A 27,687-nucleotide genomic window follows, 5' to 3' on the forward strand; every position below is an offset into this window, starting at 1 on the left:
CAGCAGACTGAGAAAACCCATGAAAACTGCATGAATATCTTGTCAAAAATTAGAAGCTCCATCCAAGTGGGCTACTGACACGATTGCCAGTCATCACAAGGAGCAGCTACAATCTCCTCCATAGGATCTTAGAACCATTTAGGTTGGAAAAGACATCTAAGATCATCAAGTCCAACCACTAACCTAGCACTGCCAAGTCTACCACTAAACCTAAGCACCTCATCTACACATCTTTTGAATACATCCAGGGATGATGACTCAACTATTTCCTGGGCAGTCTGCTCCAACGCCTCACAACCCTTTCAATGAATTTCATTTTTTTTCCCTTAATATCTAACCTAAACATCTCCTGCTGCAACTTCAGGCCATTTCCTCTTGTCCTATCACTTGCTGCTTGGGAGAAGAGACCCCCACTCTGCTACAACCTCCTCTGAGGTAGTTGCAGAGAGTGATAAGGTCTCCCCTGAGCCTCCTGTCTACGCTAAATAACCCCAGTTCCTTCAACCACTCCTTGTAAGATTTGTTTCACTTCCAACTTCATCTGCATGATGGCCAACTACAAGAAGCATCACACTCACAGGCTCTCATCCTCCAGGGGGATTTCAACCTGGATGTTTGCTGGGAAAGCCACATGGCAAGCAGTAAGCAATCCATGAGACTTCTAGAGTCCACTGAGGACAACTTCCTGGTCCAGGTATTAGACAAACCAACCACAGAAGTGTTATTGGATTTGGTGCTCACCAATACGGAAGAGCTCATTAAAGTTAAGATTAGAGGAAGCCTGCGTTGCAGTGACTATGCCCTGGTTGAGTTTGTGATCTCAAGGGATATGGGCCTGGCTAAGAGCAAAGTCAGGACTCTGAACTTCAGAAGAGCCAACTTCCAGCCATTCAAAGAATTAGTGAATGAGATCCTATGGGACAATGTCCTTAGGGACACAGGATCTAATCAGAGCTGGCAACTCTTTAAGAAAATTTTCCTTGTAATGCAAGAGCTCTCTATTCCCATATGTAATAAATCAAGCAGGGAAGGTAGGAAACCATCATGGCTGAACAAGGACCTGTTGGTCAAACCTAGGCAAAAGAAGGAAACGCACAGACAGTGGGAACAGGGCCATGTGCCCTGGGAAGAGTACGGAAATGCTGTCTGGACATGCAGGGATGGGATCAGGAAAGCCAAGGCACTGACAGAGCTAAACTCGGTGAGGGATGCAAAGAATAACGAGAAGGGGTTCTACAAGTACATTGACCACACAAGAAAGTCTAAGGAGAGCAGATCACCTCTGACAAATGAAGACAGAGAACTGGTAACAGCAGATGAGGAGAAGGCAGAGGTACTTAACTTCTTTGCCTTGGTCTTCACTAGTGGTCAGGCTTCCCACATCTCTCGAGTCCCCAGACCTCTAGGTGGGGGCTGAGGGAGCAGAGTCCCTCCCATTGTAAGCAAAGAGCAGGTTTGGGACCTCCTGATGCATCTTAACATGTCTATGGGCCCTGGTGACATGCATCCCAGGGTCCTGAGGGAATTGGCTGATGTAGTCACCAAGCCACTCTCCAACATATTAAAAAGAGACCCTGAAGGTCTTCAGAGGTTTTCCCGATGGCATTATACAAATGCTAAACAGGAACGGTGTGGGTAAAAGCCTGCATTACTCGTACCAGGCAACTGTTCTGACAGAAGAGCATTGCCAAAGCCACCTGCTTAGATCAGAAATGGAGAAGAGAGTGACTGAAGGGCAGCTCTGTCTCTGCCCAGTAGGGTCTGCAGATGAGCCTACAGCACCCTGCAGTCTGTGCTACTGGAAGCAGCTGACAGATCTAATAATACCAGCACAGACCCCTGATCACCCACCAGATGGAAAAGATGACTGAACACTGCGATCTTCATGTCAAAGGTAGGGGCAAGGGATGTTCTTCACAGCAACAGGCTGCTTGATCTGAGAAAGACATCAACAGCTTTACAGTCTTGGATTTAGTACTTTCATACTGTCTCTGTAGGCAAGTAAGGCATGGAATGGTGGACAGCCTATAGGAAAATGGTCTCCACATGCTTGGCAGCACTATAAAAACAATATAATAGAGAAATATCTTGCTCTGTCACCACAGAAGCAGGAATCCAGTCTCAATACAAAAAGCTCTGACATATAAACAAGCCATTTATTTGAAATAGGGACACAGACTAAGCAGTGATCTGAAAGTCTCTGATTTGTCTGGCCACCAAAAAACAAGTTACTGTTGGGAGAACTTCTAGGTGCCACTGAAAATGAGAAACTTTTGGTGCTTCCCCTGTAGCTCCAGCACAGGATGTCACAACATTTTCCTGCAAACTAGTAAGGCTTTGCACAGGAACCTTTGCAAGGCCATCTTCTCTCTTCATTGATCGCAGTTTGCCTGCAAACCAGGCCACCTGCTGTGAGCGGAGCTGGTAGTGGTGGTACCCATCTCCCTTATACAAAAGGCACAAAAGTGCTCACTTACACTGTTTTAAGCAAAATTTCTAGAAAAACAAGATTCTCCTTTGGAGTCCTCTGGCTGCAGAAGATGATTCATCACAATGAGTCCTCAAATCTAATAGCTCTGTGTCCCTTTGGTGCACAGGAGGCAGCTCCCAGCCCAGCACACAGACCAGAGACCTAGTTGCTTGCACAGCAGTCCCGGTGAGGTCTAATGGGTTTTATAAGCTGAATCAGTAACTACCTCAACACACAGTGCTGCCAACACTGCCAGAGAAACGGAACTGGCTCAAGGAATTCATCTTCTACATGCGGACAGACGTACTAAAATATTCTGTCTCAGCACTTCTGGACCTGTCACAGCAAGAAACCCATCAGGTTTTTCTCACTGAAAAAGCCTTTGTGAGAATACAAGGGAGAAGCCTGATCCCAACTGGCACACTGAGTGGGCACTAAGTACCAGGGCCAGCAGTGGCAAAAGAGGAACCGTTCTACAGTTTTGTTGAGGTGCAGTCAGTATAATTACCCCGCTGGATAATAACGTCTCCTTTCAGTTCATCAGGTAACATACTCCCAGATTTGCTCACACATGCCAAAAATCAGCCCACTCACCACATTTTAACAAGATCTCATCCTCATTATGTAACAAGCATCTTCCCTCTGAAAACTGAGGCCCAGGGTGAGGGCAGCAGCAGTGGGGTTGAAGAGCCAGGTAAGAAAGCCAATTTAGATACCTCAGTCCTGCTTGGTGCTTTTTATCATTATCTTTCCCTGCTAGTTTTACTAGGAACCAAAGGATTCAACTTCATAATATTCCTTGCCTGTGGTACTGGAACAGGGAGGAGAACAGCTACTAAAGCCACACCAGTTGCAACTGAGTAACACTGACTCCTTGATCGGACCGCAAAGACTGCGAAGCAGAAGACTTCCCTACTCCTCTTACAGCCACATGCCACTCGTCTTCAATGGTGTCTCACCTACTGCAGTACTGTCTCAAAATTAAAAATCCCCTCACTTCTTCAATTTCTGTGTTATACACAGAAGTGTACACTCTTATTATGGCTATATAGAGAAGCAACAGACAATCCATTAGGATAAAAATATTCCCCAAACCACTCATGCTCACCTGGGCATTGGAAGCAACTAAAAGCCTCAGAATCATCTGTTGGCAATGAAGTGCTCAGGCTGTGTAGTTGCCTAGGCACACCTACAGCAAATGGTGCTGGTTGCCCTCACCTGTAACAAGCATTTTAGACAGCATTTCCAGCAAAATGTAAGTTGGGAAGAGCTCTTTGAAGCACAAAGCTGAACCGTAAGACAATAAATTTTCCAAAAGATGTATGCACACAGAAAACAAAACAACGTGAGAGGAACTGCCATGCAGGCTCTTCCATTAACCATGGTAGGCAAGACCACAGGGCTATCAGCCCAGAGGAAGGAATGGAACCTATCGCTTGCAACTTGCAGAAGAAGTTCTACATACTCCAAGGTGCATTTTAAACTGCATAGGAGTCCTGGCACTGATGGTTTTCAGATAGCAGAGAAAAGAAAATCTCACCAAATATAATTTTCAAGAAACAGAACAGAGGAGAAGCAGAGGTACAAAAGCACAGCTTGATATTCACTCATGTAGAGTGCATTCACCTGGCATGGACTTCAAAAGCCTTCAGGGGCTGAACCTTTAGAGTATATAATTATTCATATATAAACCAACAATGATTTCAGGATCACATCTTCCATGTCTCCAGTATTAAACCAATGTCAAAATCTCAAAGCCTCCATGAATCATGTTATTAATGTTTTCTAGCAGAGAAGCATCCAGCTAAGTAATGCCAAAGCATCAGCTGCATTTCCTGCTTAATGTGATACAGATGCAGTAGGAAAGCCTTCAGGAGTATCAAGTAAGCTATAGAATCTGTAGAACTTAATTCAATAATAAAGTAAATATTTAGAGGGTTCTCCAGAGAGCATACTTTTATGTTTGTAAAGAATTAGAGAGTGCTTTTGATTGCCAAAGAGCATATGGAGTTTTCAGGCTGTCTGAAAGATCAAGCAGAAAGGTGAGCACATACATTAGAGAGTTCAGGTCTCCGAGCATATTTCTGCACAGATATATGCCACTGCCAAAAACTACATCTGATGCAGTTTTAAAAGCAGGATAAAGTATGGAACAAAATCCATTTATCTTGGCATTTCAGGAAAAGGTGGTTCCAGAGTACCTAAGACCCAGCTGGAATCTTTCTGCAGTATAATTTCTCCACCCCTGGGAGCACAGGCTTGAATAGGACACGTAAAGACAAAAACAGGCAGCAGCCTTGAGGCCAACACCTAGAAACCTAGGTAAGACAAAGGCCTCCAGAGATAAAGGTTCCTAGATTAAATCTTTTTCAGTGCATGTACATGCACAAACCCATCCTATCTCATCTTCACAAAGCTGAAAGTAGATCTCCCTTTAAGATCTGATCTGTATTTAGACACATACACTTAATTTGAATATAAAATAAAGCTTAGAGTCAAATAACAAGTAAACTAGCTACCAACGAATACCACAGAATCCCTATGAATTGGAATACCCTGCCAAAACAGGAAAAGAAAAATTTAAGACCAGAATATTAACTCCCATCCTGAGAAAATGACAGTGCATAGAGAATGCTTCTGTCTTAGATCAGAAGGGAAGACGACAAAAAAAAAAAAAGGGTGAGGAGGTTGTGGAGTCTCCTTCTCTGGAGATATTCAAGACCCATCTGGACGCCTACCTGTGCAACTTGCTCTAGGGGACCGCTTTGGCAGTGGGGTTGGACCCGATGATCTCACAAGGTCCCTTCCAATCCCTACAATTCTGTGATTCTGTAAGAGTTCCACCACACTGCATGCTAACTGGAAGAAATTTACAATGGGACTTGCTATATTCTACTTAAACACGCTGTTGGGGCAAAAAATAAGGAGACCTCATTATGATAGTGTTGAGCTCCAAAGTGGGGAGCTATGTGTAAATGAAAATGCTTATTAAAAGGAAATTAAAACAGCTAAAAGGATAAAGCATGTGTAGGTAGCAACAGAGACTGACCAGAAACACCATGCTTGTGGTGCAGAGTACCTATATATCATTTTCCAGGGTTTGGGAGGGAAGATGCCAGGGCAACTAAAAAGGAAAGTGAAACAGCCTATTACAATGTGAAAGCCAGCTACAACTTTCAAACAGTGTAAGTCTTGTTCATAACAGGAAAACAAGGTATAAAAGCAAAATTAAATTTATTCTTTCCATTAACAGCTAAGAAAGGTTAGAGAGTTTCCCACCCTAAAACCTTCTTTTATATGGGACAAACCTGAGGAATTGTTTCAAACTAAAGAATGCATCAATCAAATCATACAAAAGTAGGAATAGGCAAATGTTGATCTTCAAAGTCCAGTTCAGTATAGGATACTATATCTGCATCCTTCCTGATAAGGTTTGCCTAGGAAAAATGTTGAAATTCAATCACCAGAAATCTAAAACACAAGTTAGAAATCTATGCCAGTGCTTTGCTATCCTAATTAACGGCTTTCCCTAACATCTACCTCAAATCTTTTCTGTTGTATTAAAAAAACAAGAGCACATTACTTCATATTGTACACTAACAGGAATGTCACAAGAGCATCAAAAGTCTTTTAATACCCAACAAATTAAATAGATTTTCTAAGATAACAGGAAGGTCTAACACAGTGATGTTACACAAAAATACACTGCTTGATATTATTTGTTCTTGACCAATTTTTGCTAGCTGTTACTTATCTGTTAGATGCTTACAAACAGTTTCTGAATTTCTATAAGAAATAACATGTTTAATAGTTGCTAAATCCCTATATTCTTTCTCCTTTGTCCTTCTCTGCCTTTCAGAACCAATCCATCATTCAGATGCTCTGGAGGATAATCCTGGGGACATCAGCAGGTACTCCACATAGTTCTCTGCATGCTCTAGGATGAAGTTCAAGAAGAAAATTTCAAAACATTCAATCTAAATACGTCAGAGACTGTACCTTTTGAAGAACTATTAGTTTTGTCAGCTACCTACTCAGACCAATCTTTCTCATAAGGACTACTACTACAAATAAGTCTTAAATTCTTATTTACAAATTGGCAGAATTAGATAACTTGTTTCTAAAGGAAATCGGATATGAAAGTAAGAAGTCAAGAACTGGGGTAGGTAACCTTTTGCTTAATTTCACTCCAATATCAGAGAAATGAGAGGCATACATATGATACCAACAACTAAAAAGCTTCGGGGAGTGGAAAAAACTGGGTTTGCAAGACTACAGACCAGCACATCTGGTATCCAAGCCCTACAAACAGCAGAAATTGTAAGAAACAGAATTAGCAGATACATACATACATTTGGTTGAATGGGCAGAAATAAACAACCGGCAGAGGATGTCACAAACTGGTCCATTTTTTTCAAAGATACGAAGAGCAGGAAGAAATAGGTCATTTAGTTAGCTTACTGCATACAGATTTTCAAAATGTTTTCAAGTAAGTCAAATGTTTTATATACTAAGTTGCGATGGGAAAACAGGTAATATTTGACAGAAGCAAACAGTTTTCAGAATGGAGGATGACTACTAGTAGAGTTCCTTGAGGATTTATGTTCTTTTACATCTATATGAATTACCTGGAAGAGAGGGTCAAGTGAGAAGTGATGGATCAATCATTCAGGATGACCTAAACTAAAGTCATCTGCAAAATTTTACGGCAGGCTCTTGTGCTTTTGTGTGACATTGGCAGATGAAATTCCTCACTTGACAAAGACATCAATAATAATAATAATTCATGGATCAAGCAGATCCTCCTGGAAACTATGCTAAGGCACACAGAACTGAGAACAGACTGGTGACAGCCAACAGGGCTTCACTAAGGGCAAATTGTTCCTGAAAAACTTGGTGGCCTTCTATGATGGGGTCACAGCATTGGTAGATAAGGGAAAAGCAACTGATACATTTACTTGGACTCATGCAAAGCATTTGACATTATCCCACACAACATCCTTGTCTCTAAATTGGAGAGACATGGACTTGATGGACGGAACACTCGGTGGGTAAGGAATTGGCTGGATGGTCGCACTCAAAGAGTTGTGGTCAACAGCTCAAGGTCCAGGTGGAGATCAGTAACAAGTGGTGTTCCTCGGGGGTCAGTACCGGGACCGGCACTATTTAACATCTTTGTTGGTGACATGGACAGCAGGATCGACTGCACCCTCAGCAAGTTTTCTAATGACACCAAGCTGTGCAGTCAACACACTGGAGGAAAGGGATGCCATCCAGAGGCACGTGGACAGGCTTGAGGTGGGCCTATGAAAACTTCATGAGGTTCAACAAGGCCAAATGCGAGGTCCTGTGCCTGGGTTAGAGCAATCCCAACCATGAATACAGGCAGGGCGATGAGTGGATTGAGAGAAGCTCTGAGGAGAAGGACGTGGTTTTGGTGGATGAAAAGCTTGACGTGAGCTGGCGATGTGCACTTGGAGCCCAGAAAGCCAACTGTACCCTGGGCCGCATCAAAAGAAGCATGGACAGCAGGTCAAGGGAGGTGATTCTCCCCTTCTACTCTGCTCATGAGACCCTACCTGGAACAGCGCATTCAACTGCAGGACTCCCAACACTATAAAGACCTGGACCTGCAGGACTCCCAACACTATAAAGACCTATTGGAGCAATTACAGAGAAAGGCCACAAAGATAATCAGTGGGCTAGAGCACCTCTCCTATGAAGACAGGCTGAAGGAGCTGGAGTTGTTCAGCCTGAAGAAGAGAAGGCTCCAGAGAGACCTTATAGTGACTTTCCACTACCTAAAGGGAGCCGACAAGAAACCTGGGGAGGGACTCTTATCAGGCAGTGTAGCGATAGGACAAGAGGTAACGGTTTTAAACTGTAAGACGGTAGATTTAGTGTAGGTATAAGGAAAAAAAGTTTGCTCTGAGTATGGTAAGGCCCTGAAAAAGTTTGCCCAGAGAAACTGTGGATGCCCCATCCCTTGAAGTGTTTAAGGCCAGGCTGGATGAGTCTTCGAGTAACCTGATACAGGGAATGTGTCCCTGCCCATGGCACTGGGTTGGAAACAGAGGATCTTTAACGTCCCTTATTTTATATATAAATATATATTTTATATATATATATAACTATATAACTCTTCTTATTAAAAGAAAGGACACAGTCCAAAATTATAAAAGTGGTAAGTGGTAACAGAGCGATTATTTACTAATTTCTCATAATGTAAGTTGGTGATATTGCAGTGAAATTATCAGACAGCAGAGAGATCAAAATATTTTTTCAAACAAAAAATAATTAACTTGTATATAAAACATCCTGTGGAAATAACCACCAAACATATAAACCTAGTTTAAAATGCCATTAGACAAACTCACAAAGAGTTAATCAAAAAGACTCAGGAATGCCTCCAAGATTGTATGGCTATAATCCCTAGCTCGAGGATCCCCTAAGTGGGGAATGGAAGCTGGATATGCTAGGGAAGGGATCTGCCTACTCTGTTTTTACTCTTTCCTTGAGCAACCAGTACTGACAACCATCAGAGCATACTGACTATTGTCAGACCTCTGGTCCAACCTGAAATAGTCTTTCTTAAGGCCACTCTTCTGTGATTATCCTAACTTACCTATCAAGAAAATAAACAGGCGTTCTAGAGTTTTAGAAGATGGAATGCAAATCTCATTGCAATTTTGTACCAACCCATGACCTTCCTTCTAGAAATCCTAAGAAACCTTCAGATCCTTAGTCAATGATATCTATCTACCAAAGAAAATACTTTCCAAGAAGGAGCAGAATTTATAGTGATAAATAGATGCTTGCTCCAGCTGCCCTGACCGAAGCTGCTTTTACTGAACAGCCTAGAAAGAGCCACAGCAAAGAACTCTGGAGAGAACAGGGAACGCAGTTACCTCCGTGTCCATCGTAGACTGAGAACATGGCTGTTTCACTGTCCAGCTCAGGTATGCAGTTGTGTGCATCCTGAAAGAGAGAGCAAAAGTCAGGAATGACAAGGATTGCAATAGACCCTCATACAGAAGTGGGAGAAAGGAGTATGGAGGCTATGAGCACTGGAGGGAGAACAAGAACAGTCAGAAAGCCTCCTCTCATAATCTCAAAAACTTACCTGGTGAGCACTTAGCTTCAAAGAAGCAGCACAGATCTTTAATATTATGTTGCTCTCTGTGCGAGAGCAGTAGCCCAGCCTTGTCACCATGAGATCGTATCATAAACTGCTTTAGTTCCTTGACACAACTCTAGATATTTCCAAAATCAAATTCAAGCCAGAATCAAATCCCTCTGCTTATGGTACCTGGAAGGCCTGTGTTAACGTAGTAGCTCACAGTCCTTAAAGAACGTACAGCAGTGAGCTCTGTGCTCCATTATATAAACTGGTATCTAAACCAAGGGCTGTCTAATAGCATAACTAACACTAGTACCTATAGTTTGACAACTTCCCCCATGCAGGCAAATGTTGACTCTGGGTCACCTACAGCATCTAGCCATTCCCACAGACATTTTGTCTTCTCCTGCTCTTGCCAAACACGTTCCTTGCAAACTGAAAAGGCACTCTGATGCATCGGTGAAGCCAGAATGTCACATACAGAACCTCCTGACCTCACGTCTTCAACACAACCATCAGCTTTGCCTCTGCTTGTCCTGGTGAATACAGTCATGAATGATAACAGTTGTCTATCCCAGCAGGCCATCGAAAGGCAGCCTTGCTATGCACAGGATTACTGCATCCAACAAGAACAAACAACTGGGCTAGAAAACCTCCTCTTGGGGACAAAGGCTCCTTTCTATTGCTCGTCACGTGGGATACTCCAGAAAGGCACTGCTGGCCTCAGGCACAGTTACTTGAGGAGTGAGGTGAAGAGCCAGACCTCTGTCAAGCATCTTTTAAACAGTGCAGCAGAGGACACGCAACTGATCAACCAACAGCACTCAAACCGAGTACCGACCCAGGTATCACTCCCTAAGGTAAGACAGGCATCTCTGTTCTGCCAACTGTCCAGAAACCGTGAGACTGTCCGTGGGAAAACTGAAGGAAAGGTGTGTCCCAGGAGTTCTGGGGGCATAAATATCAAACTCCAACCAGCCTTTCTCTGTACATGCTCCCAAACTACAAAGATGCACAACAGCACACAAGGTATATGCACAGACTGGCCTCTCTCTCCACAAACTCTCACCAGAACAGTGACTTCGAAGGAGGCGCTGCCCAGATTTTACAGCTAGGCACCTGGGCTCTTTCACCCTGAGTAAGCAAACCAAACTTGGTAATTCTAGTGGAAAGCCTAGAACTGATGAATGGACTGAACCTCTCCCTCAAACTCCCCCTCCCAACTGATTTCCTAATGCTTTCTAATTTTCTAAGGTTCAAGCCCTAACCTATCAACTTACAGCCTGACTGCACACCAAGTGCTTTTGTTAAAGATCAATCATGCAATTGTTTAAACAATGCCATCTAGTCTCCTTGCTGTGGTTCATCACCTTAAAGTTCAGTGTGCTGCAGGCTGCCCCAAAACAACACACTGTACTTTGAGTCAGCTGGCTCTAAGGTTTGGGTGTGCCACACTGTCAGCCATAACCAAGTATTCTATATATGCACATACAGCCACACTTGATTGCTGCACAGTCAAGCAACTGATGAGCTTTCCTACTTTATCGTAGACTCCTTAGATAAATAATTGTGATTTATAAAGTCCTTGGCCTCTAGGATCCCACAATCTTGTAAGAGAACCCCATTCCCCTGCAGTTTCTATTAAGCGGTAATAAAAATGGAAAAAGAGAGTTTCTGGGTTTATGCAGCACTTGGTGCAATGAAATTCATGACACTCTAATGAAACAGGCAAGTTATAATCTCAGTTCAAAACAACAACAAGACTCTGAATTATAATGTAGGAAATTTAACCAGAGTTCACTGGACACAGTGAATGAAAATAATACAACCACAGCATTTTTATGCTCACTTTTCACAGCATTTACAGAAGCTAGAGAGATAGCAAAACCACAACAAATTAACTGGGATAAGTCCCTGGTGACTAAACAGTAGCTTAATTAAAGCAAGAAGCACAAATGCTGCTGGGGAGGAAACCCAATACTGGCAAAGATGGTCTTTCTGCTCCATCTGTATGACACTCACTGAAACACATCCTGATCCTGAACCAGGGCACTACTGTCAAGGAGGCAAACAAACAAGGCCAGCACATGTCAGCAAGAGACAGTTCAGTTCCCATACTGCACACAGAACTGTCTCTACACTACCCTGAGCACTGCCATGAGCCACTAACGGCTCTGGACGCCTGACCGCACGCAAGTTTCTGGCATTTTCAATACTAAGGCCAGATCCGAGAGCATCCAACTGACCACACAGACCATTGTGTGCCGCCAGCACAAGCAGCAGCTGTCAGCTGAGTCTCCACCTCCCCTTCAAGGCCTGTTAAGCTATCTGCAGCCGACTGTCCTCCAAGTAACCATGATCTCTTACTCTTCAGAATGAGCAAGAGAGCTCGCAAAGCCTAGGTGCCAGCAACCCCATCAATATCAGCCTTCTGCCATCCAACCTTAGAGTTAGAACAGCACCAAAGAGCTCAGAGGAACCCAGTCCATCTGCCTAAAAAGCGTCTCCCTCCTGTCCCCTTCACTTTATCCCAAACCACTCCTCTCTGTACTGGAAAGCTGTCCTCATCTGTTTCCCTTTTCTTATTCACCCATAGTACCTGAGACTACTGTTTTGTTGGTGGTGGTGGTGTTCATATCCTTTGTGTTTCTCACCAGCCAAAACCATTTCCTTATTCACAAAGCAAACTCTCTGGGCTAAGAATGGATTCTTATTACAAACAATGTAAGTTAACTTACATACTCACTTAGAGGCTCCTAAAATGTAAGTTAAAGGCAACAGACAACACTTACATCATTTTTCACTGTCTAAAAACGTCTGGTTCCTCCTACTACTTCTGCATGCTTTGTCTAGCTTCACTAGCAAAAACTATACCTAAAATCTTAAGTGTTAACAAAACATACATTTGCTCAGAGCTTTTTCCAAGCCTTGTGAAAGAGTAAAAGTAAAATTAAACACGAAAAAAGTAATAGAAAACAAACCAAAACAAGAGACAGAAAACTCATAGTACTGGAATGCAAGAAAACACAAAAGAACTGTCCAATTCTGCTCGGCTGTATGTAAACACAATGAGTTTTTCATCCCACCACGAACTTAGAAGCAATTTGCAGCAGGTTCAGCTTGCAACACAAGCACTCCTACCATCTCCTCATCCCTTGTTAAAATGCAACTAAACCATGTCTACACCAATGTCCTCAGCATTGCTTTTGTCAGCATGGAGATATGCCAAAGATGTTGGTTAGTGCAAAAAACACAGCTGCAAGCTCTGGGCCTCATCCAATTTCCACACAGGTCAGTGACAGCAAGAACAGACCTCAAATAAGTGAAATTATGAGCCCACTTCTCTCCTGTGGAAGGACTACTGTAGCCCACCACCAGTGCTGTAATTAGCTGCAGCTCTGAGTTCCCCTCATCCAAACCTCCATGCACCAAGCACGCCAGAACGCAGCCTGCATTCAGCTTCTTACCCATGAACTAATCGCCTTGCGGAGATTACACTGCACACATCTCAGTGTTCCAGTAACGTCTCTGTGCCACCATTTCACCCATGCAGAGGTCACCACAGTGGAGCAACATTAGTCACATTCAACAGAGCACAAATATCCTCTAAGTTTATCTTAAAAGCACGAGCAACAATTTCCCTGCCTCTTCTACCCTAGAAACTATAGCTCACAGTTTCTTAAAGCTCTGCTGCACACAACAAGAAAAAAACTGGTCACTATTTTGCACCAGTAAGACTGTCGTAACATTTCACAAGCAGTGAATTATCTGAAAGCAAGACTCGTGAAAACGTATTTAACAAGAAGGTTGCTTTACTGTATTTAGAGGAGATGTACCCTTGGGGCTGCAGGGACCAGTACTGGTCCTCGTCTTATTTCCCTTCTTTGCTAGCTGCCTGGAAGGGAAAATAAACCAGCACATTAATGGTATTCAGAGGGTGTCAAATTCAAAGAACTAGTAACTGCAGGCAAGGCAGAGAAGTAATCCCGGCAGATCTGCGTTACTCTTGTACAAGCAGCTTTACCAAGTAGTTCCAACAGACTCCATCATTGGGAGGAGCATGGACAAGCACCTGGCTCCTACAGCCAGACGTTTATCTTGTGATAATTCATTTGTCCCATAACAAGTACCAGTGATAGGCTGGCAAAGCCAGGAGCAGCTATTGCTAACTTACAGCAGCCACAAGAACTCCTTCAATCGTTTTGCCTATAAAATAATAAAAAAAACAGAGAGAATGAAACTTCGTTTCTGCTTGGGAAGAAGAGCAGACATCTTTGCCCGAGGACGTTTGCTTTCACTTACTGACTCACCCCAGGCGTTCCACCGTCCTTTCCCTCCGCTTTTCAGCCCCAGCCCCCTACTCCCTGGGTCCGTCCGGCCCTACGCGCCAGCTCCCAGCGCGGGGAGGCCCCCGCAACAACTCCCAGCCGCTCCCGCACGGCGGGCCGGTTTCCGCAGCCGCTCCCCGCGCGAGGCGCCACAAGGGAAGCGCGCGGGGCTCGGCCGGGCAGCGGCCGTGGCACCACCGGGCCGGGCAGCCCCAGCCCCCGCCCCCGCCGCGCTCACCTCCATGGAGACGCGCCAGCCCTGCATGGCGCTGAACCCGAAGTGCAGCGGGCGCGGCCCAAGCCCGGCCCCGTCCCCGGAGCTCTTCACCGTGTTGGGCTGCGACAGGTAGGCGCCCATGGCGCCGCGGCGGCCTCCGCCAGCGGACCCGGCCCCCGGCGCGGCGGCCGAGCGCGGAGGGGCTGCGGCGAGGGGCGCGGAGGCGGCCGGGGCGGGCCGGGCCGGGCCGGGCAGCGGCGGGGGCGCGGGCGGCCCAGCGCGGGCGGCGAGGCAGCGCGGGCGGCAGAACCTCCCCGCTGCGAGCCGCCGGGCGGAAGTAGCGCGGCCGGAAGCGCGGGCGATAGAGTCGCCGCGGGGGGGGGGGGGGGGAGCGGCGCTCAGCCCGCGCGGCCGAGCCACGGCGGCCGGAAGCGCGCACCATAGAGACGAGCCTCGGCGGCCTTGGGACCCGCCCACTCGGCGCGCGGCCGCCGCTCGCCACCGGCGTGCGGAGCCGTCCCCGGGACCTCCCGCCGTGACCCCGACCGGGGCCCGGCCGCGGGCCGCTCCGCAGCTCCCTCCTCCCTGCGCCGCGGGGAGCGGCCGCAGGGCCAGCGCTCCCCATGCCCGCTCATCGCGGCGGGGGAACGGAGGGTGGGGAGCTGGGAACCGACGGCACCGAGGCGGGACGGCAGCGGCACCGCCCGCCTGAGGCGCTGGCAGGCCCCGCGTGAGCGTGCGGGGAGCGGGACACGAGGCCACCCCCACGCACCGAGAGCAGCCATTCGCCGCCCCTCCCGCGCCTTATATAGCCCCGAGCCTCGCCCACCGGCCAATCCGCGCGGGCTGGCAGCTAGCTCCCGGGCTCTCATTGGCCGCAGGGCGGGCCGAACCGCCCCCTCCCCCCGCACCGCATCTCGCCCCCGGCCCCTCCTGCGGTGCGCGCGCGGGCGCCCCCTATCGCGCTGTGGTACTCCGAGCCCCGCCCACCGACCAATCTGCGGAGGCGGGGGGCGCACTTCCGGGTTCTCATTGGCCGGCGGGAAAGCGGCCCCGCCCCCGACGGCGCGTTACGCAGCGCGGCCGTTGGCGGCGGCCCGTCGGCGGCGGAGTGACGCGCCTGGGGACCGGGAGGCGCCGGGCGAGCCCGGTAAGTGAGCGCCCCGCGCCCGCCTGCCCGCGCCGCGCCCGCCTCGGGCCGCAGCCGTCTCGGGCCCGGCGCTTCCGGCAGGCTCGGGGCGCGGCCCCGGCTGACAGGGCCGGCGGGCGCGGCCCGGTCCGACCCGCCGGGCCTGTCCTGGCCCGGCCGGCCCGGCCTAGCGCGGCCCTGCCCGGTGCCGCGGCCGCCTCGGCCCGGCTGACGGCGCGTCCCTCCCGCAGGGTGTGCGGCTGCGGCATGTCGGAGGGCGAGTCCAAGCAGGTGCCGAGCGGCGGCTCCGACTCAAAGCCGGAGCCCGCGTCGTCCGGCCCGGGAATGACCTCGGTGTCTGCGCCGGTGGCTTCCGCGGCGCCCCCGGAGGAGGAGGAGGAGGAGGAAAGCGAGGACGAGTCCGAGATCCTCGAGGAGTCCCCGTGCGGCCGCTGGCAGAAGCGGCGCGAGGAGGTCAGTGTCGGAGGCCGGTTCTCGGGGCTGGGCCTCTGGGTGTGCGAGGGGAGTCCTGGGAGCTGCGGGCACGGCACCAGCGCGGGGCCCGGTCCTGCCCTGCCGGCTGTCCCCGGGCCTGCCCGAGCCCTGGCGACGATGGGCTGTCACAGTTCATCGGGCTCTGGAACATCGGGGGTTGAGCGCTGCCTGCTTTTCTCCCTGTACGTTTGTAGCCTTGAAAGCTCTTCTGAACAGGTGGCGTCAGGGCCAGCTGTTGCTGCTGTGTCGTCGGAGGGTTATTTCTAGCGTTTATACGTGTGTCTTGTTTCCCAGCTCTTTTGTTCTGGGGATAATGAAGAGCATTGACTGGACAGTGCTTGGCGTTCAGTAGGGAGTGTGAAGTGAATGGTACCTGCTTCCAGTTGTGCAATCTCGCCTGCTTTTGAGTTACACGTTGGCTTTGGTTTGCTTTAGAGTCTTCAATTAAGATAAAGCACAACCAGTTCATGCAGACTTGTATCTTGGCTTGTCCGATTTGCCTTCACTTCTCGGTGCACGTATTGGAATTGTCCTGTACAATGGCATGAGTAGATTGGATCTTCCTGTTTTGGAGCTCCCTTTTTTTTTCCAGTCCTTACTGTGTTCTGTTTGTCTTATTGAAGGCTGTCTTCAGAAATTGGTTTCTACTTTACGTTGCTTCAGTGAAGCAAGCTGTAGCTGAGAAAGTCTGAATTCAGGTGCTAATGTAGTCTTTCTTAAACAAGTCAGGATGAGCATAGAAGCATCTAGGTTAACAGGTAAAAATGCAGGGCAGTACAAACTTTGGCGGTGGTGAAAGAGTCATTTGTTTTGATGTAAATTTGGAGGTCAAAATAAGGTCAAGGATTTCCTCCATTTCTTTACCTATTTTTGCTTAAAAGCTGTTCTGTTTTCATTAACATAAGCTAATTCCTAGCAAGGTGTAATAACAACGTGCCATTTTTGGTGAAGCTGTAAAACTTGGATGGGGGGGAGGGATGTCTGTGTAAGGCTTTAATTCTGTTCTCCAGAATATATTCCTTATGATAACCTGAAACTATGGCTAGAAATGTCTTTTTTTTTTTTTTTTCTTTTTTTGAACAATCTGTGCTGAATCAATGCACAGGAAAGGCTTGGGGAATGAACTGCAGAATCCTATTATAGTTTAGGTTGGAAGGGACCTTAAAGATCATCCAGTTCTAATCCCACCTGATATGGCCATGGACAACTTTCGTTATAGCAGGTTGCCCAAAGCGCCGAACACACTGGACTTGAACACTTCCAGGAATGGGGCATCCACAGCTTCTCTGGGCAGCCTGTTCCAGTGTCTCACCACCTCTGTAGCAAAGAATTTATTCCTGTTTTCTGCTCTAAATCTCCCCTCTTTTTAGTTTAAAACCATTACCCCTTTTCTTATCACTATACTCCGTGACAAAGGGTCCCTACCCATTTTCCCTGTAGGTCCCCTTTAGGTATTGGAAAGTCATTATAAGGTCTCTCTCGAGCCTTCTCTTCTGTAGCCTGGACAACCCCTACTCCCTCAGCTTCTCTTCACAGGAGAGGTGCTCTAGCCCTTATAAAGCTAATGTTCAGTTTATGTGGTCTTTTCAGTATATTTTAAAACAGATTATTTTGATGTAGAAACATTAGTTTCCTAGTATTTTCCATACTGTCCTACATAAAAAGAAAGTTTTCGTAGGTTTAGTATTTTCTTTGGATTTCAGTTTCCCCATCTACAGAGAAATAAAGGCTCACACTCAAGAAGTTCCTTAAAACTTTGGCATGACTAAATTACTGACTTCTATCTTGGGAACGAAGGTGACTGGTTGGTTTGAATGCAGACCATTCTTGTACGTCAGATGTATGAGCTTTGCTCCACCTCACAGATAAAGAAAGGACAGTAGATTAACTGTTGAAGGCCACAAAATTAATTGATGACAGATCTGGGGTAAACTCAGGATCTCTTCTTCTCAGCCTTTCATCTGTCAGGGCTGTACTGTCTTCCTGCAGGAAATGCTAAACATTTATGAGCCTGTTTGTTGCACTCAGTGGTTGCCTTCAGGTGGGCCTTATGTCTCAAATGCGTGCATGAAAAACATATTCTGCTAGTGATCATGCAATTAAATTGTGTTTTGTCTCTTAATTTCACATGTAAATTTGTGGCTTGATTAGATCTGGGCTTGTAGAGTGTGATTTGTTTACTTCAAACGCATGACATCTCCCCCCTGCTGTCTTCGGCTTTTGGACTGAGCTGTGTGCCCTGGAGTAAACTTCCACTGCAGATGTTCCAGCATGAAACTTATTCTGGAATAATACCTTTGCTTTCTGAGCATCCTAGTGTACCAGAGTAAAACATCTCTTGTACCAGAGTAGCGTCCTTGTAAAGCGCTGATAACGTGATCGCTCAGTCAGCGCTGGTTATTCCGGTCAGTGTACCCGTGCAGACAAGCTCTTATTCACCGTCTCTTTGGCAGTGAGGAGGAGTTACTCCATGAAAAAGGAATGTTGTCACCTCCCCTCCCACCAGTGACGCAATCCTGATTCTTTATATCGACAATATCTTCTTTAGGTGCTGAATTAAGCAGCCACTTTTGAAGCAATATGGTAATATGGAGAGAAAACAGCACGTGTGACTGCAGAGACGGATTTTATGCACAACATGTGGTCTGGTATTTTCCAGATTTTAAGTTCTTTACTCCTCAGTTTGAGTTGCATATTTGGAAATGTTAACCTTGCTTATCTATTTATTTTGTTTTAATAGATAGAGACTCTTTGTAATCATCTTCCTGGAACACAGATGACACGGCGTATGGGCTGTATGGGCAGGAGCACTGCAAGTCTGAGGGAACAGGCTGTCACTAGGGTCTCAAGTGAACAGCGAGGGTGCGAGCGCTCAGGCTATTTACTTCACGTTAGCAGATTCCAGTAGAATCAATGTATTCCTGATCGCTTTTGCACCTTGTGTGCGCCCCAGGAGAGGCTTCCGAACAAACCAGTCACAGGCCGACAGAAAAGGTGCTCAGTGGCGGAGTGTTTCTGTTCGCTTGTTTCACTTCTGTTACGCTCTGAAACTTCGTTAGAAATGTTTCTCCTCTCAGAGGAAGCTCTCTTTATGCGGTCCCAACCCCCCCACCAGCCGGAGCGGGACGGGCCCTCGCGGTGCGGCCGTGCCCGGAGGTCCGAGGGGAGCGCTGCGGGCTGCCGGGCCAGGCCGGGCCGGGCCGGGCCCTGAGGGAGCCGTGCGGCTCTGCCCGGACCGACACCGCCCCCAGCCAATGGCGCGCGGAGCGAGGGCATTACCTCACCGCCGCGTGCTCCCATAGGCTGCTCCCATAGGCTGCTCCCATAGGCTGCTCCCATAGGCTGCTCCCATAGGCTGCTCCCATAGGCTGCTCCCGGCCCCGGCCGCAGCGCCCGTACCTGGCGGCTTCCCGCGGGTCTGCCTCGGGGCGGCTCCGCCCGATCGGGATCGGGATCGGGATCGGGATCGGGTGGGCGCGGTCCCGGCAGGAACGTCCCTCTGGCAGGGCAGTCGAACCTAAGCTGTTAGAGCACTCCCTCTTCTGCGCTGGCCGTCTTCCCAGGCCTCTCGTCACTCGTTCCGTCTTTGTGCCGCTGCAGTGATCGAATCCCGCGGGAGGTGACGGCCTTACCCCGCGTCCAGGCTCCCTGGTGCGCCGTGTCTCGGCTGGCACACCGAGCTCACTGCGGGTCCTGAGCAAACCGGCAAGGCGGTGCTGTAGGACAGCGTTTGTTGTTGGTGTGGTCAGGTTAGCAGGGTCGTGTGGTTATTCAGGCGTGTTTTAGGTACAGTAGCCTACTCTAAACTGTGTCAACTAGTGTAACTTCAAATCTGCTTTAATGCCAAGTGTAGAAAATGGTTGTGTTAATTGATTGTAATTTTTCCTAGAGACAGAGAACTTCTGTAGCATGAAATGTGTAATTGCTGTGAAAGTTTGGAGTAGTCTTTTAAAATTAAACATTACTGTGTAATCTCTAAGATGCTATTTTAACTAGATAGAGAATGCTTATCTTCCCCAAAGTTCTCTTTCTTCAGGAAAATTTAATGAATAGTGATGTGGTTAAGCTTTGTTATACCTTAAAATAGAAAGACTAGTTCAGTTGGAAGGGGTCTTCAAAGGTCATCCAGTCCAACTGCCTGACCACTTCTAGACTAACCAAAAGTTAAAGCATGTTAATAAGGACGTTATCCAAATGCCTCTTGAACGCTGACGGGCGTGGGGCATCGACCTCCTCCCTTGTAAGCCTGTTCCAGTGTTTGACCATCCTCGTGGTAAAGAATTTTTTCCTAATGTGCAGTCTGAACTTCACGTGGCACAGCTTTGTGCCATTCCCTCTTGTCTTGTCATCTCTTCTCAGGGAGCAGAGACCGGCACTTCCCCTCCTCAGGCAGTTGCAGAGAGTAGTGAGGTTGCCTCTCAGCATTCTCTTCTCCAGACTAGACAACCCAAGTGTCCTCAGCCTCTCCTTGTAGGACATGCCTTCCAGCCTAGCTGGTAAAACCAGCTTTGTTGCCCTCCTCTGGATGCTTTCAAGGACCTTAACATACTTTTTATATTGTGGAGCCCAGAACTGCATACAATACTTGAGGTGAGGCTGCACCAATGCTAAATACAGTGGGAGAATCACCTCTTTGGACTGGCTAGCTATGCTTTGTTTAATGCACCCCAAAATGTGTTTATCCTTTTGGCTGCCAGGGTGCCCTGCTAGCTCACGTTGAGCCTGCTGTCACCAGCATCCCCAAATCCCTTTCTGCTGAGCTGCTCTCCAGCTACTTGTCTCCCAGTCTGTACCTATGTCCAGCATTACTCCATCCCAGCTGCAGCGCCTGGCATTCACCATTGTTGAACTTCGTGTGGTTGCTGATTGCCCAATGCTCCAGTTTGTCTAGATCCCTCTGCAAGGCCTCTTGTCCCTCCAGGGAGTCAGCTGCACCTCCCAGTGTAGTGTCATCAGCAAATGTGCTGAGGATGCACTCCGCTCCCGCATCCAGACCGTTGATAAAAACGTTGAACAGAACCAACCCTGGAAGTGAGCCTGGGGGAGCGCTGCCGATGGCCATCTGCTGCCGGTCAGACGTAGCCCTGTTCACTACAGCCCTTTGAGCTCTACTGTTGAGTCGGTTCCTCACCCATACCTTAAGGGTGAAATTGCTGTTAGAGATGGTTGGTGGGGAGGGGGTGTGTGCTGATATGGCTCCTCCCATAGGGTACTTATTTTCCTGTTGGAAATGCAGGAAGATACAAGAGAAGAGCTGTGACTAATGTCAGCGTTTTCAGGTATTTCTACTGTCCTTAAGTGCTGTGGGGACAAATGACAATCTGCTTTCTCATGCTGCTGCTGTGTGTATATGTTGCATGCATTGGTCTCCAGGTGTGTTGCAAATTTCATTGCTCTCCTATCTGAGTTGAATCCCTTCCTGCAATTGTAACCATGCTCGTGGTTGCTCTCCAGACACATCGAAAGGTGAAGCTTTAGCCTTTGCAAGTGGTTGAAGATAAGCTTTTAACAGGCGATTACTGTCTCATGGGAGAGAGACATACAGTACCCACAACTTGGAGTTAGTGGAATCACAGGAGGGGGAGACTGAGACTGATAGATTCTTCAGGCCCTGGCTCTCCAAGCTTGTGCTTGCCTTGGTTCCTTTTGCCTTTTCAGCCTGACAAAACCCTCTTTTTCTGCTGTCCCTGTGTGACACTACATTTTTCTCTTTCAGTCAGCATGCATAAGTAATTTATTTTTCTTAGGTTCTCCAAGTATTTTCAGAATTATCTGCTGCATTTAGACTATGCCTCCTGGGAATAATATTATAGAGATGGATTGTGGCAATGTACTTGAAGTACATTTTTAGACTCCTGATACTGATAGGTATTAAACTTGAAATGTTGGTAGGAGCTTAGACTTGGTGCTTACCATCCCTGAGAATTACACAGATCAAACAGAAAAGTACTCCAGATATAACTGCAGGAAGACTTGTGCTCTGCTGCAGCAGAATCTTACTTTTCAGAATTTTCAGCTTGGTATTGGTGTTGAACTTGGCAAGCCCATCTTATGCGGAGGGACTTGACCATCCAAGTCTGTGAATGGTTCTATAGTTTGTCACTTAATAGATACATATTGACAGATTGATTGATAGATTTAAATAGATTTTAGATTTAGATTTTGACAGATCTATTGATAGATTTCTTTCTATCTGTTTTCTGGGTAGGAAATCACTATGTGATTGACTGGGTCTTGGCACAAGCCAAGACGTTTTAATACTTGGTTGACATCAAAAGTCAGTTTTTTTCTGAAAAAGATGCTTTTGTCAGACTTGTCTGCTAAGGTTAAGAATTTGTGGCTGTTATTGTGAAACTGAGAGGGATTAATCAAGTTGCATTAATTTCCCCTTCGGCATTTAAACGCTTGCGTTTAAAAGCCATGTGATATTTTTCAAGGGTGCTTGTTGCTGTACAGCTTCAAGGTGATGAGAAATGCATATAATAATGAGGCAATTCATTGTAACAGGTAGTAAGTAACCTATTTAATGCTGTTGAATGGATCCGTATCATATTTTGAATGTGGGAGCAAGCAGGTTCCCTTTAAGGTATGTATACGTGTGTGTCTGTAATAGTTATGAGAGAAGATGTCTAGCATATTCACATCTGCTTAGTCTTCCACTTCTGCAGGCCCCTTGTGAGGTATATTTAATTGTGGTACAGCTTTTGCTGAATGCTGCTTCATTTCTTGATATAGAAGACTTGGAACAAAGCCTGGTATTGAAAGGAAGAAAGAGATAACAGAAGAAAGAGGACTGGTCTCTGCTTGAATATCTTCGCCCTTTTCCTCGAAGATTGTACTTCTTTCCTGCGGATTCTAAAATCCAGTGATAATTTCTGGGGTGTCTGAAAGATGATGTTTGAGCTCTGCTGACCATCAGTGACCTCCACTGAGAAGGAAATGGCCTTGTGCTTGTCTAGTTGTTGTCCCGTGCTTGATGTATTACTGACTTTTCTGCAAACTCAGCTGCTGGACCATGTTTTGTGTTACGCCACTGTTTCAGTGACTTCTGAGATCCGTAGGTTCTTTTTTGTCTCATCCCTGAGGCAAATCTCCTGTATATAAGTCTGTGCATACCGTGGTTGCTATGTTGACTGGTTCTTGTTTTCCTGTCCCTAGTATTTCCTACTGTCAGGTAAGCTAGATGAACTGTGCAGTCCTTCATAACTTCCTTTACTGTGGTGTGCAGGCTAAGATAGGATGAAGAAGTTCCATGTGGACCTGGATATCAGGTCATGTGCAAAACTTGTGTGCCAGTATTTGAGGCAGTGTGCATTGTTCCCGTGGGTATATATGAGTTTAGTGTTTCATTCTTGCTGTTCATTATGTCCTGTTGCTGAAAGCTCAGAAAGTTAATACAGGTAGCACCAGTGTCTTTACTACACTGCTGTTAGTTTGCTTCTCCTAATAACCGTCCTTGTTGGCGTTTGGACGGATGGTTCCCAGTTTGGTGGCTGAGTGTTACAGCTGAATTGTAATGCTTGGGCAAGCATACCCTCTTGGTCCATGCTAGCTCTATGAAATAAAGAAGCGGTGATCTATGAGGAGTTGAACCCAGCAAGACATGAAATGAGATGCTGAGTCTACTACATCTTTATTTTATCTCCGTTGTCTTTTCATTCCTAGTTGGAGTCTCTACTTTTCTATTTTTAATATGGAGCCAGTTGACGACTTTTCCGTTTGGATTTACATTTCTTTAAGGCGCCAGAATATGGGATTCTTGGAGAGGAAAAGCCAGCAGACTGGGTGTTTGTATTCTGTGATGCTCGAGTCTGATTTCTCAGCTGCTGTTGTGACAGAAAAGAAGCTTACTGAGGTAGTAAAATATAAGCATCAGTCTTTCTTTTTCTATCATACATCTGAGTTTCTTTATGTGGGAAAATGAAGCGCCATTCTGTGGAAAGGTAGCATTTGAGATGCTCCGAGCTTCGGGTTGTGCTGCTGGAGTGTGGAAGGGTAGCAGAGACTTAAAGCAAACTAGTACGAGGAGGGCTGCCAACTTCTTGACAGGCTTTGGCAATGTGCAGGTATTTTTAGCTGATGGAGAGGACTAATGCCATGATATAGTTCTTATGATTTTACTTTGCTGTTGGGAACATACTCAGAAGAGGGAATATGTGCACCCTTTTAACTTTTTTATTGGCTCATTTGGGGCTTCATGGAAGGAACAAACACTTGATATGTGCTTGAATGAGATGAGGGGCACTGCAGAGTGTGGAGGGAATTGAGCCTTTGTCTTGGGCCTGTTGTCTACAGACCCATTGTGTTCTTGCTTACTAACTGCAACAGACAGCTGGTAGCTTTCTTAGTGCCTCATCAGCCAGCACCACTTCTCAGTCTTTATGCTGCCTCAGTGGGAGAGCAGGCACAGCTACAGCAGCTGTCTGCTTTTCTAACTTTCCTGGGTGGTTAGAAGTGCTATTTACAGTCCAGCTGTCTGTGACTAAGGCATAGGGTTTGCTTTGCATTCTTAGAGAGCAATTCTTTAGAGGGGAAAAAAACGTGTTCCGTGTAGTTTACCAGCAGCACCAAAGCCTTCCTGTTGTCAGTTCTTTGTGCTTGCACATAGAGAATAGGAAGCATGCTTGCACAGAAAGTAGTATTAAAAAATTAATAAAAAGAACACAAGTGGTGGTGATCAGGCACAGGACTTGGCTAGTGATTAATCTTGAACCCTCTCTTTCCACATTTTTCGCCCTTCCCTCAAACATTTCAGGTTCAAGCTGGATATCAGGAAAAGGTTTTTCACCAAGAGGGTGGTCAGGCGCTGGAACAGGCTCCCCAGGGATGTGGTCACACCACTGAGCCTGCCAGAGTTAAAGAAACCTTTGGACAACACTCTGATGCATGATCTGATTTATTTTTATTTTTTTGTGGGGTCCCAGGAGTTGGACTCGATGGTCCGTGTGGGTCCTTTCCAACTCGGATATTCTATGATCTCCTAAGTACTGTACCAAATTCCTCCTGTTAGATCCCAAATTGCCCATCCCTGACATTCCAAGTACTGCGTTCTTCTACACAGCATCTCCACTTGGTTTACATAATATTGCTGAAGCTGTTTCTCCTGTTGAATTGCTTAGATGGATTTTCCTTAGTGGGGTGGCAACTTAATCACTCACCTTTGTGGCTTTGGGAGTCCTTGGGTTCAGTGTTCAATCCATCATTGATTAGGCTGCCTGAGTTCCCCACTCTGTTGCTTGTCTTCAGATTACTGATGTGGTTCTTACTTCTCCTTTGAATGGCCCTTACCCAGATACTTTTCCACAGCAGTTTGCTGAAACTTGGAGTTTATACCTCCCAAATTCTGAATTTGTGGTTGCCAAATTGTGTTCTCCAGGGAGTTGCTATAGGCCCTTCTGTTATGCTTTTCAAATGATAATTGTAGCTTGTAATTACATCTCTGTGGCGCAATCTTAGAGTGAAATCACACAGTTTGTCTGCAACACTGTTCTCTGTGGTTATAGTTCTGAATTCTGCTCAGGGCTTAGAGCGACCAGATATTTGTTGGTACCTGTATTGTTAGCATGAATGCCCTCCTCTCTCGTTCTCTCTCTCTCTCTCTCTCTCTCTCTGGGAGCATGGCGTTACTCAACTCAAGCAGCGGGGAAAGCTGCAGCAAAGAAAATGTCAAACAAGCTTCTGAATATGAGGAGAATGGAATAAGTCAACTGAAACTACAGATTTACAGGACTTACCTTTTTGCTTCTGTGGTTAGCGTACAGTCGTGTGGGCTGACTGGATGTTGTAGAGATGTGTGAAGAGGCAGCAGTCCCTTCTTTTTAGGCTGGATGTTCTGCTGCAGAAGAGTGGACTACACAAGTAAGAATTAAAATAGTTTCAGTCGGAAGGGGCTTACAAAGATCATCAGGTTCAACTGTCAGATTACTTCAGGGCTGACCCAAAGTTAAAACATACCATTAAGAGCAGTATGCAAATGTCTCTTAAACATGGACAGGCATGGGGCACAGCCACCTCTCTGGGAAGCTTGTTCCGGTGTCTAACTACTCCCTTGGTAAAGAAGTTTTTGTAATGCCTGCTCTGAACCTCCCCTGATGTAGCTTTGAGCCATTCCCATGTGTCCTGTCATTAGATACCAGGGAGGAACGATGAGCACCTCCTGCTCCACTTCCGCTCCTCAGGAAGTTGTAGAGAGCAATGAGAGATCGCCCTCAACCTCCATTTCTCGAAGCATAACAAACCGAGAGTTCTCAGGCTTTCCTTATAGGATGTGCCTTTCAGCCCTTTTACCAGCTTTATTGCCCTCCTCTGGACACATTCAAGTATCTTAATATCCTTTTTATATTGTGTGCCCAGAACTGCACACAGTATTCAAGGTGAGACGTCACTAGTGCTAAATACACTGGGAGAATCACCTCTTTTGACCAGCTGGCTATTGTGTGCTTAGTGCACCCCAGAATACGGTTTCCCCTTTTGGCTGCCAGGGTGCACTCCTGGCTCATACTGAGCCTGCTGTCAACCGGCACCGCTTTCCAGCTGCTCATCTCCCCATCTGTACTTACATCCAGTATTATTCCATCCCAAGTGCAGAACTCAGTATTTGTTCTTGTTAATTTCATGCTGTTGCTCCAATTTACCTAGATCCCTCTGCAAGGCCTCTCTTCCCTCGAGAGTCAACAGAACCTCATGGTGTAGTATTGTCAGTGTGCCACCAGCTGGCTCACGGCTAACCTGTTGTCCACCAGGACCCCCAGGTCCTTCTCCGCAGAGCTCCTCTCCAGCAGGTCGTCCCCCAGCCTGTACTGATACGTGCGGTTCTTCCTTCCCAGGTGCAGGACTCTACACTTGCTCTTGTTAAACTTCATTTGGTTTCTTCCTGCCCAGCTCTCCAGCCTGTCCAGGTCTCGCTGAATGGCAGCACAGCCTTCTGGCGTGTCAGCCACTCCTCCCAGCTTTGTGTCGTCGGCGTACTTGCTGAGGGCAGACACTATTCCCTCATCAAGGTCGTCGATGAAGATGTTGAACAAGACCAGACCATGACCCTGCGCCACCGATCACCACCCTCTGAGCTCAGCCAGTTCTCAACCCACCTAACTGTCCACTCCTCTATCCCACACTTCCTCAGCTTCGCTAGCAGGATGTCATGGGAGACAGTATCAAAAGCCTTGCTAAAGTCAAGGTAGATGACATCCACTGCTCTTGCCCCATCTACCCAGCTGGTGATGCCATCATGGAAGGCTACGAGGTTGGTCGAGCACGACTTCCCCTTGGTGAATCCATGCTGACTACTCCTCACAACCTTCTTCTCTTCCAATTGCTTGGAGATGGCATCCAGAACAAGCTGTTCCAACGCCTTTCTGGGGATGGAGGTGAGACTGACTGGCCTGTAGTTGCCCGGATCCTCCTCCTTGCCCTTCTTGAAGACCGGAGTGACATTGGCTATCCTCCAGTCCTCAGGCACCTCTCCTGTTCTCCAGGACCTTTCAAAGATGATAGATCAAAAGACCACTGAAAATTAAACAAGTTAAAATAGTCCCAAGTTACTTGACAAGTCATCCAGGAAGTTATGGTAAAGCAAGGACTAAACTGCAACATTGCTTCTAATTGTGACATGTTAAGCTTGCAGCTTTCCATCAATCACTGATAGCTGCTTAGAGGCAATAGCTGTCCGTAACTGTCAGGAAGGTACAGGACAAATGCCAGAACATGCTTTTGTGAGGACTTAGGATTCTATTTTGCTGAGCATGGAGAGTGATGTATAGCAGTGATTTGGCAACCAGAGTGAAGGAGGAATTTGCTTTAGCCTTTCCAGGTGTCTGTCTGTATTTTTTCCCCCTCTTACTCTTCTGTCCTTACTCTACTGTTGAATCTCCTCTTGAATTAACAATTACCGTCAGTGTTGTCATATGGATTTGGTGTCTTGAGTCATGT

General features: G+C 46.8%; 2 protein-coding genes across 2 annotated transcripts in view; one reads left to right on the forward strand and one right to left on the reverse strand.

Annotated features, from left to right (window-relative positions):
• PPM1G (protein phosphatase, Mg2+/Mn2+ dependent 1G) overlaps positions 1 to 14,465 on the reverse strand; it is a 28,229-nt gene extending 13,764 nt beyond the window's left edge. The window contains exons 1-2 of the mRNA XM_048055200.2: positions 14,157 to 14,465; positions 9,379 to 9,448 (exon numbers count right to left, since the gene is read on the reverse strand). Coding sequence (XP_047911157.2) covers positions 9,379 to 9,448; positions 14,157 to 14,276 — 190 coding nt within the window. The 5' untranslated portion in view covers positions 14,277 to 14,465. The remainder of the gene's footprint in view (positions 1 to 9,378; positions 9,449 to 14,156) is intronic.
• A 664-nt stretch (positions 14,466 to 15,129) lies between these two features.
• The window catches only part of NRBP1 (nuclear receptor binding protein 1), a 41,420-nt gene continuing 28,862 nt past the window's right edge, over positions 15,130 to 27,687 (forward strand). The window contains exons 1-2 of the mRNA XM_048055196.2: positions 15,130 to 15,285; positions 15,516 to 15,738. Coding sequence (XP_047911153.1) covers positions 15,532 to 15,738 — 207 coding nt within the window. The 5' untranslated portion in view covers positions 15,130 to 15,285; positions 15,516 to 15,531. The remainder of the gene's footprint in view (positions 15,286 to 15,515; positions 15,739 to 27,687) is intronic.

The sequence above is a fragment of the Anser cygnoides genome, chromosome 3 (assembly GCF_040182565.1).
Source record: "Anser cygnoides isolate HZ-2024a breed goose chromosome 3, Taihu_goose_T2T_genome, whole genome shotgun sequence".
Lineage (NCBI taxonomy): Eukaryota > Metazoa > Chordata > Aves > Anseriformes > Anatidae > Anser > Anser cygnoides.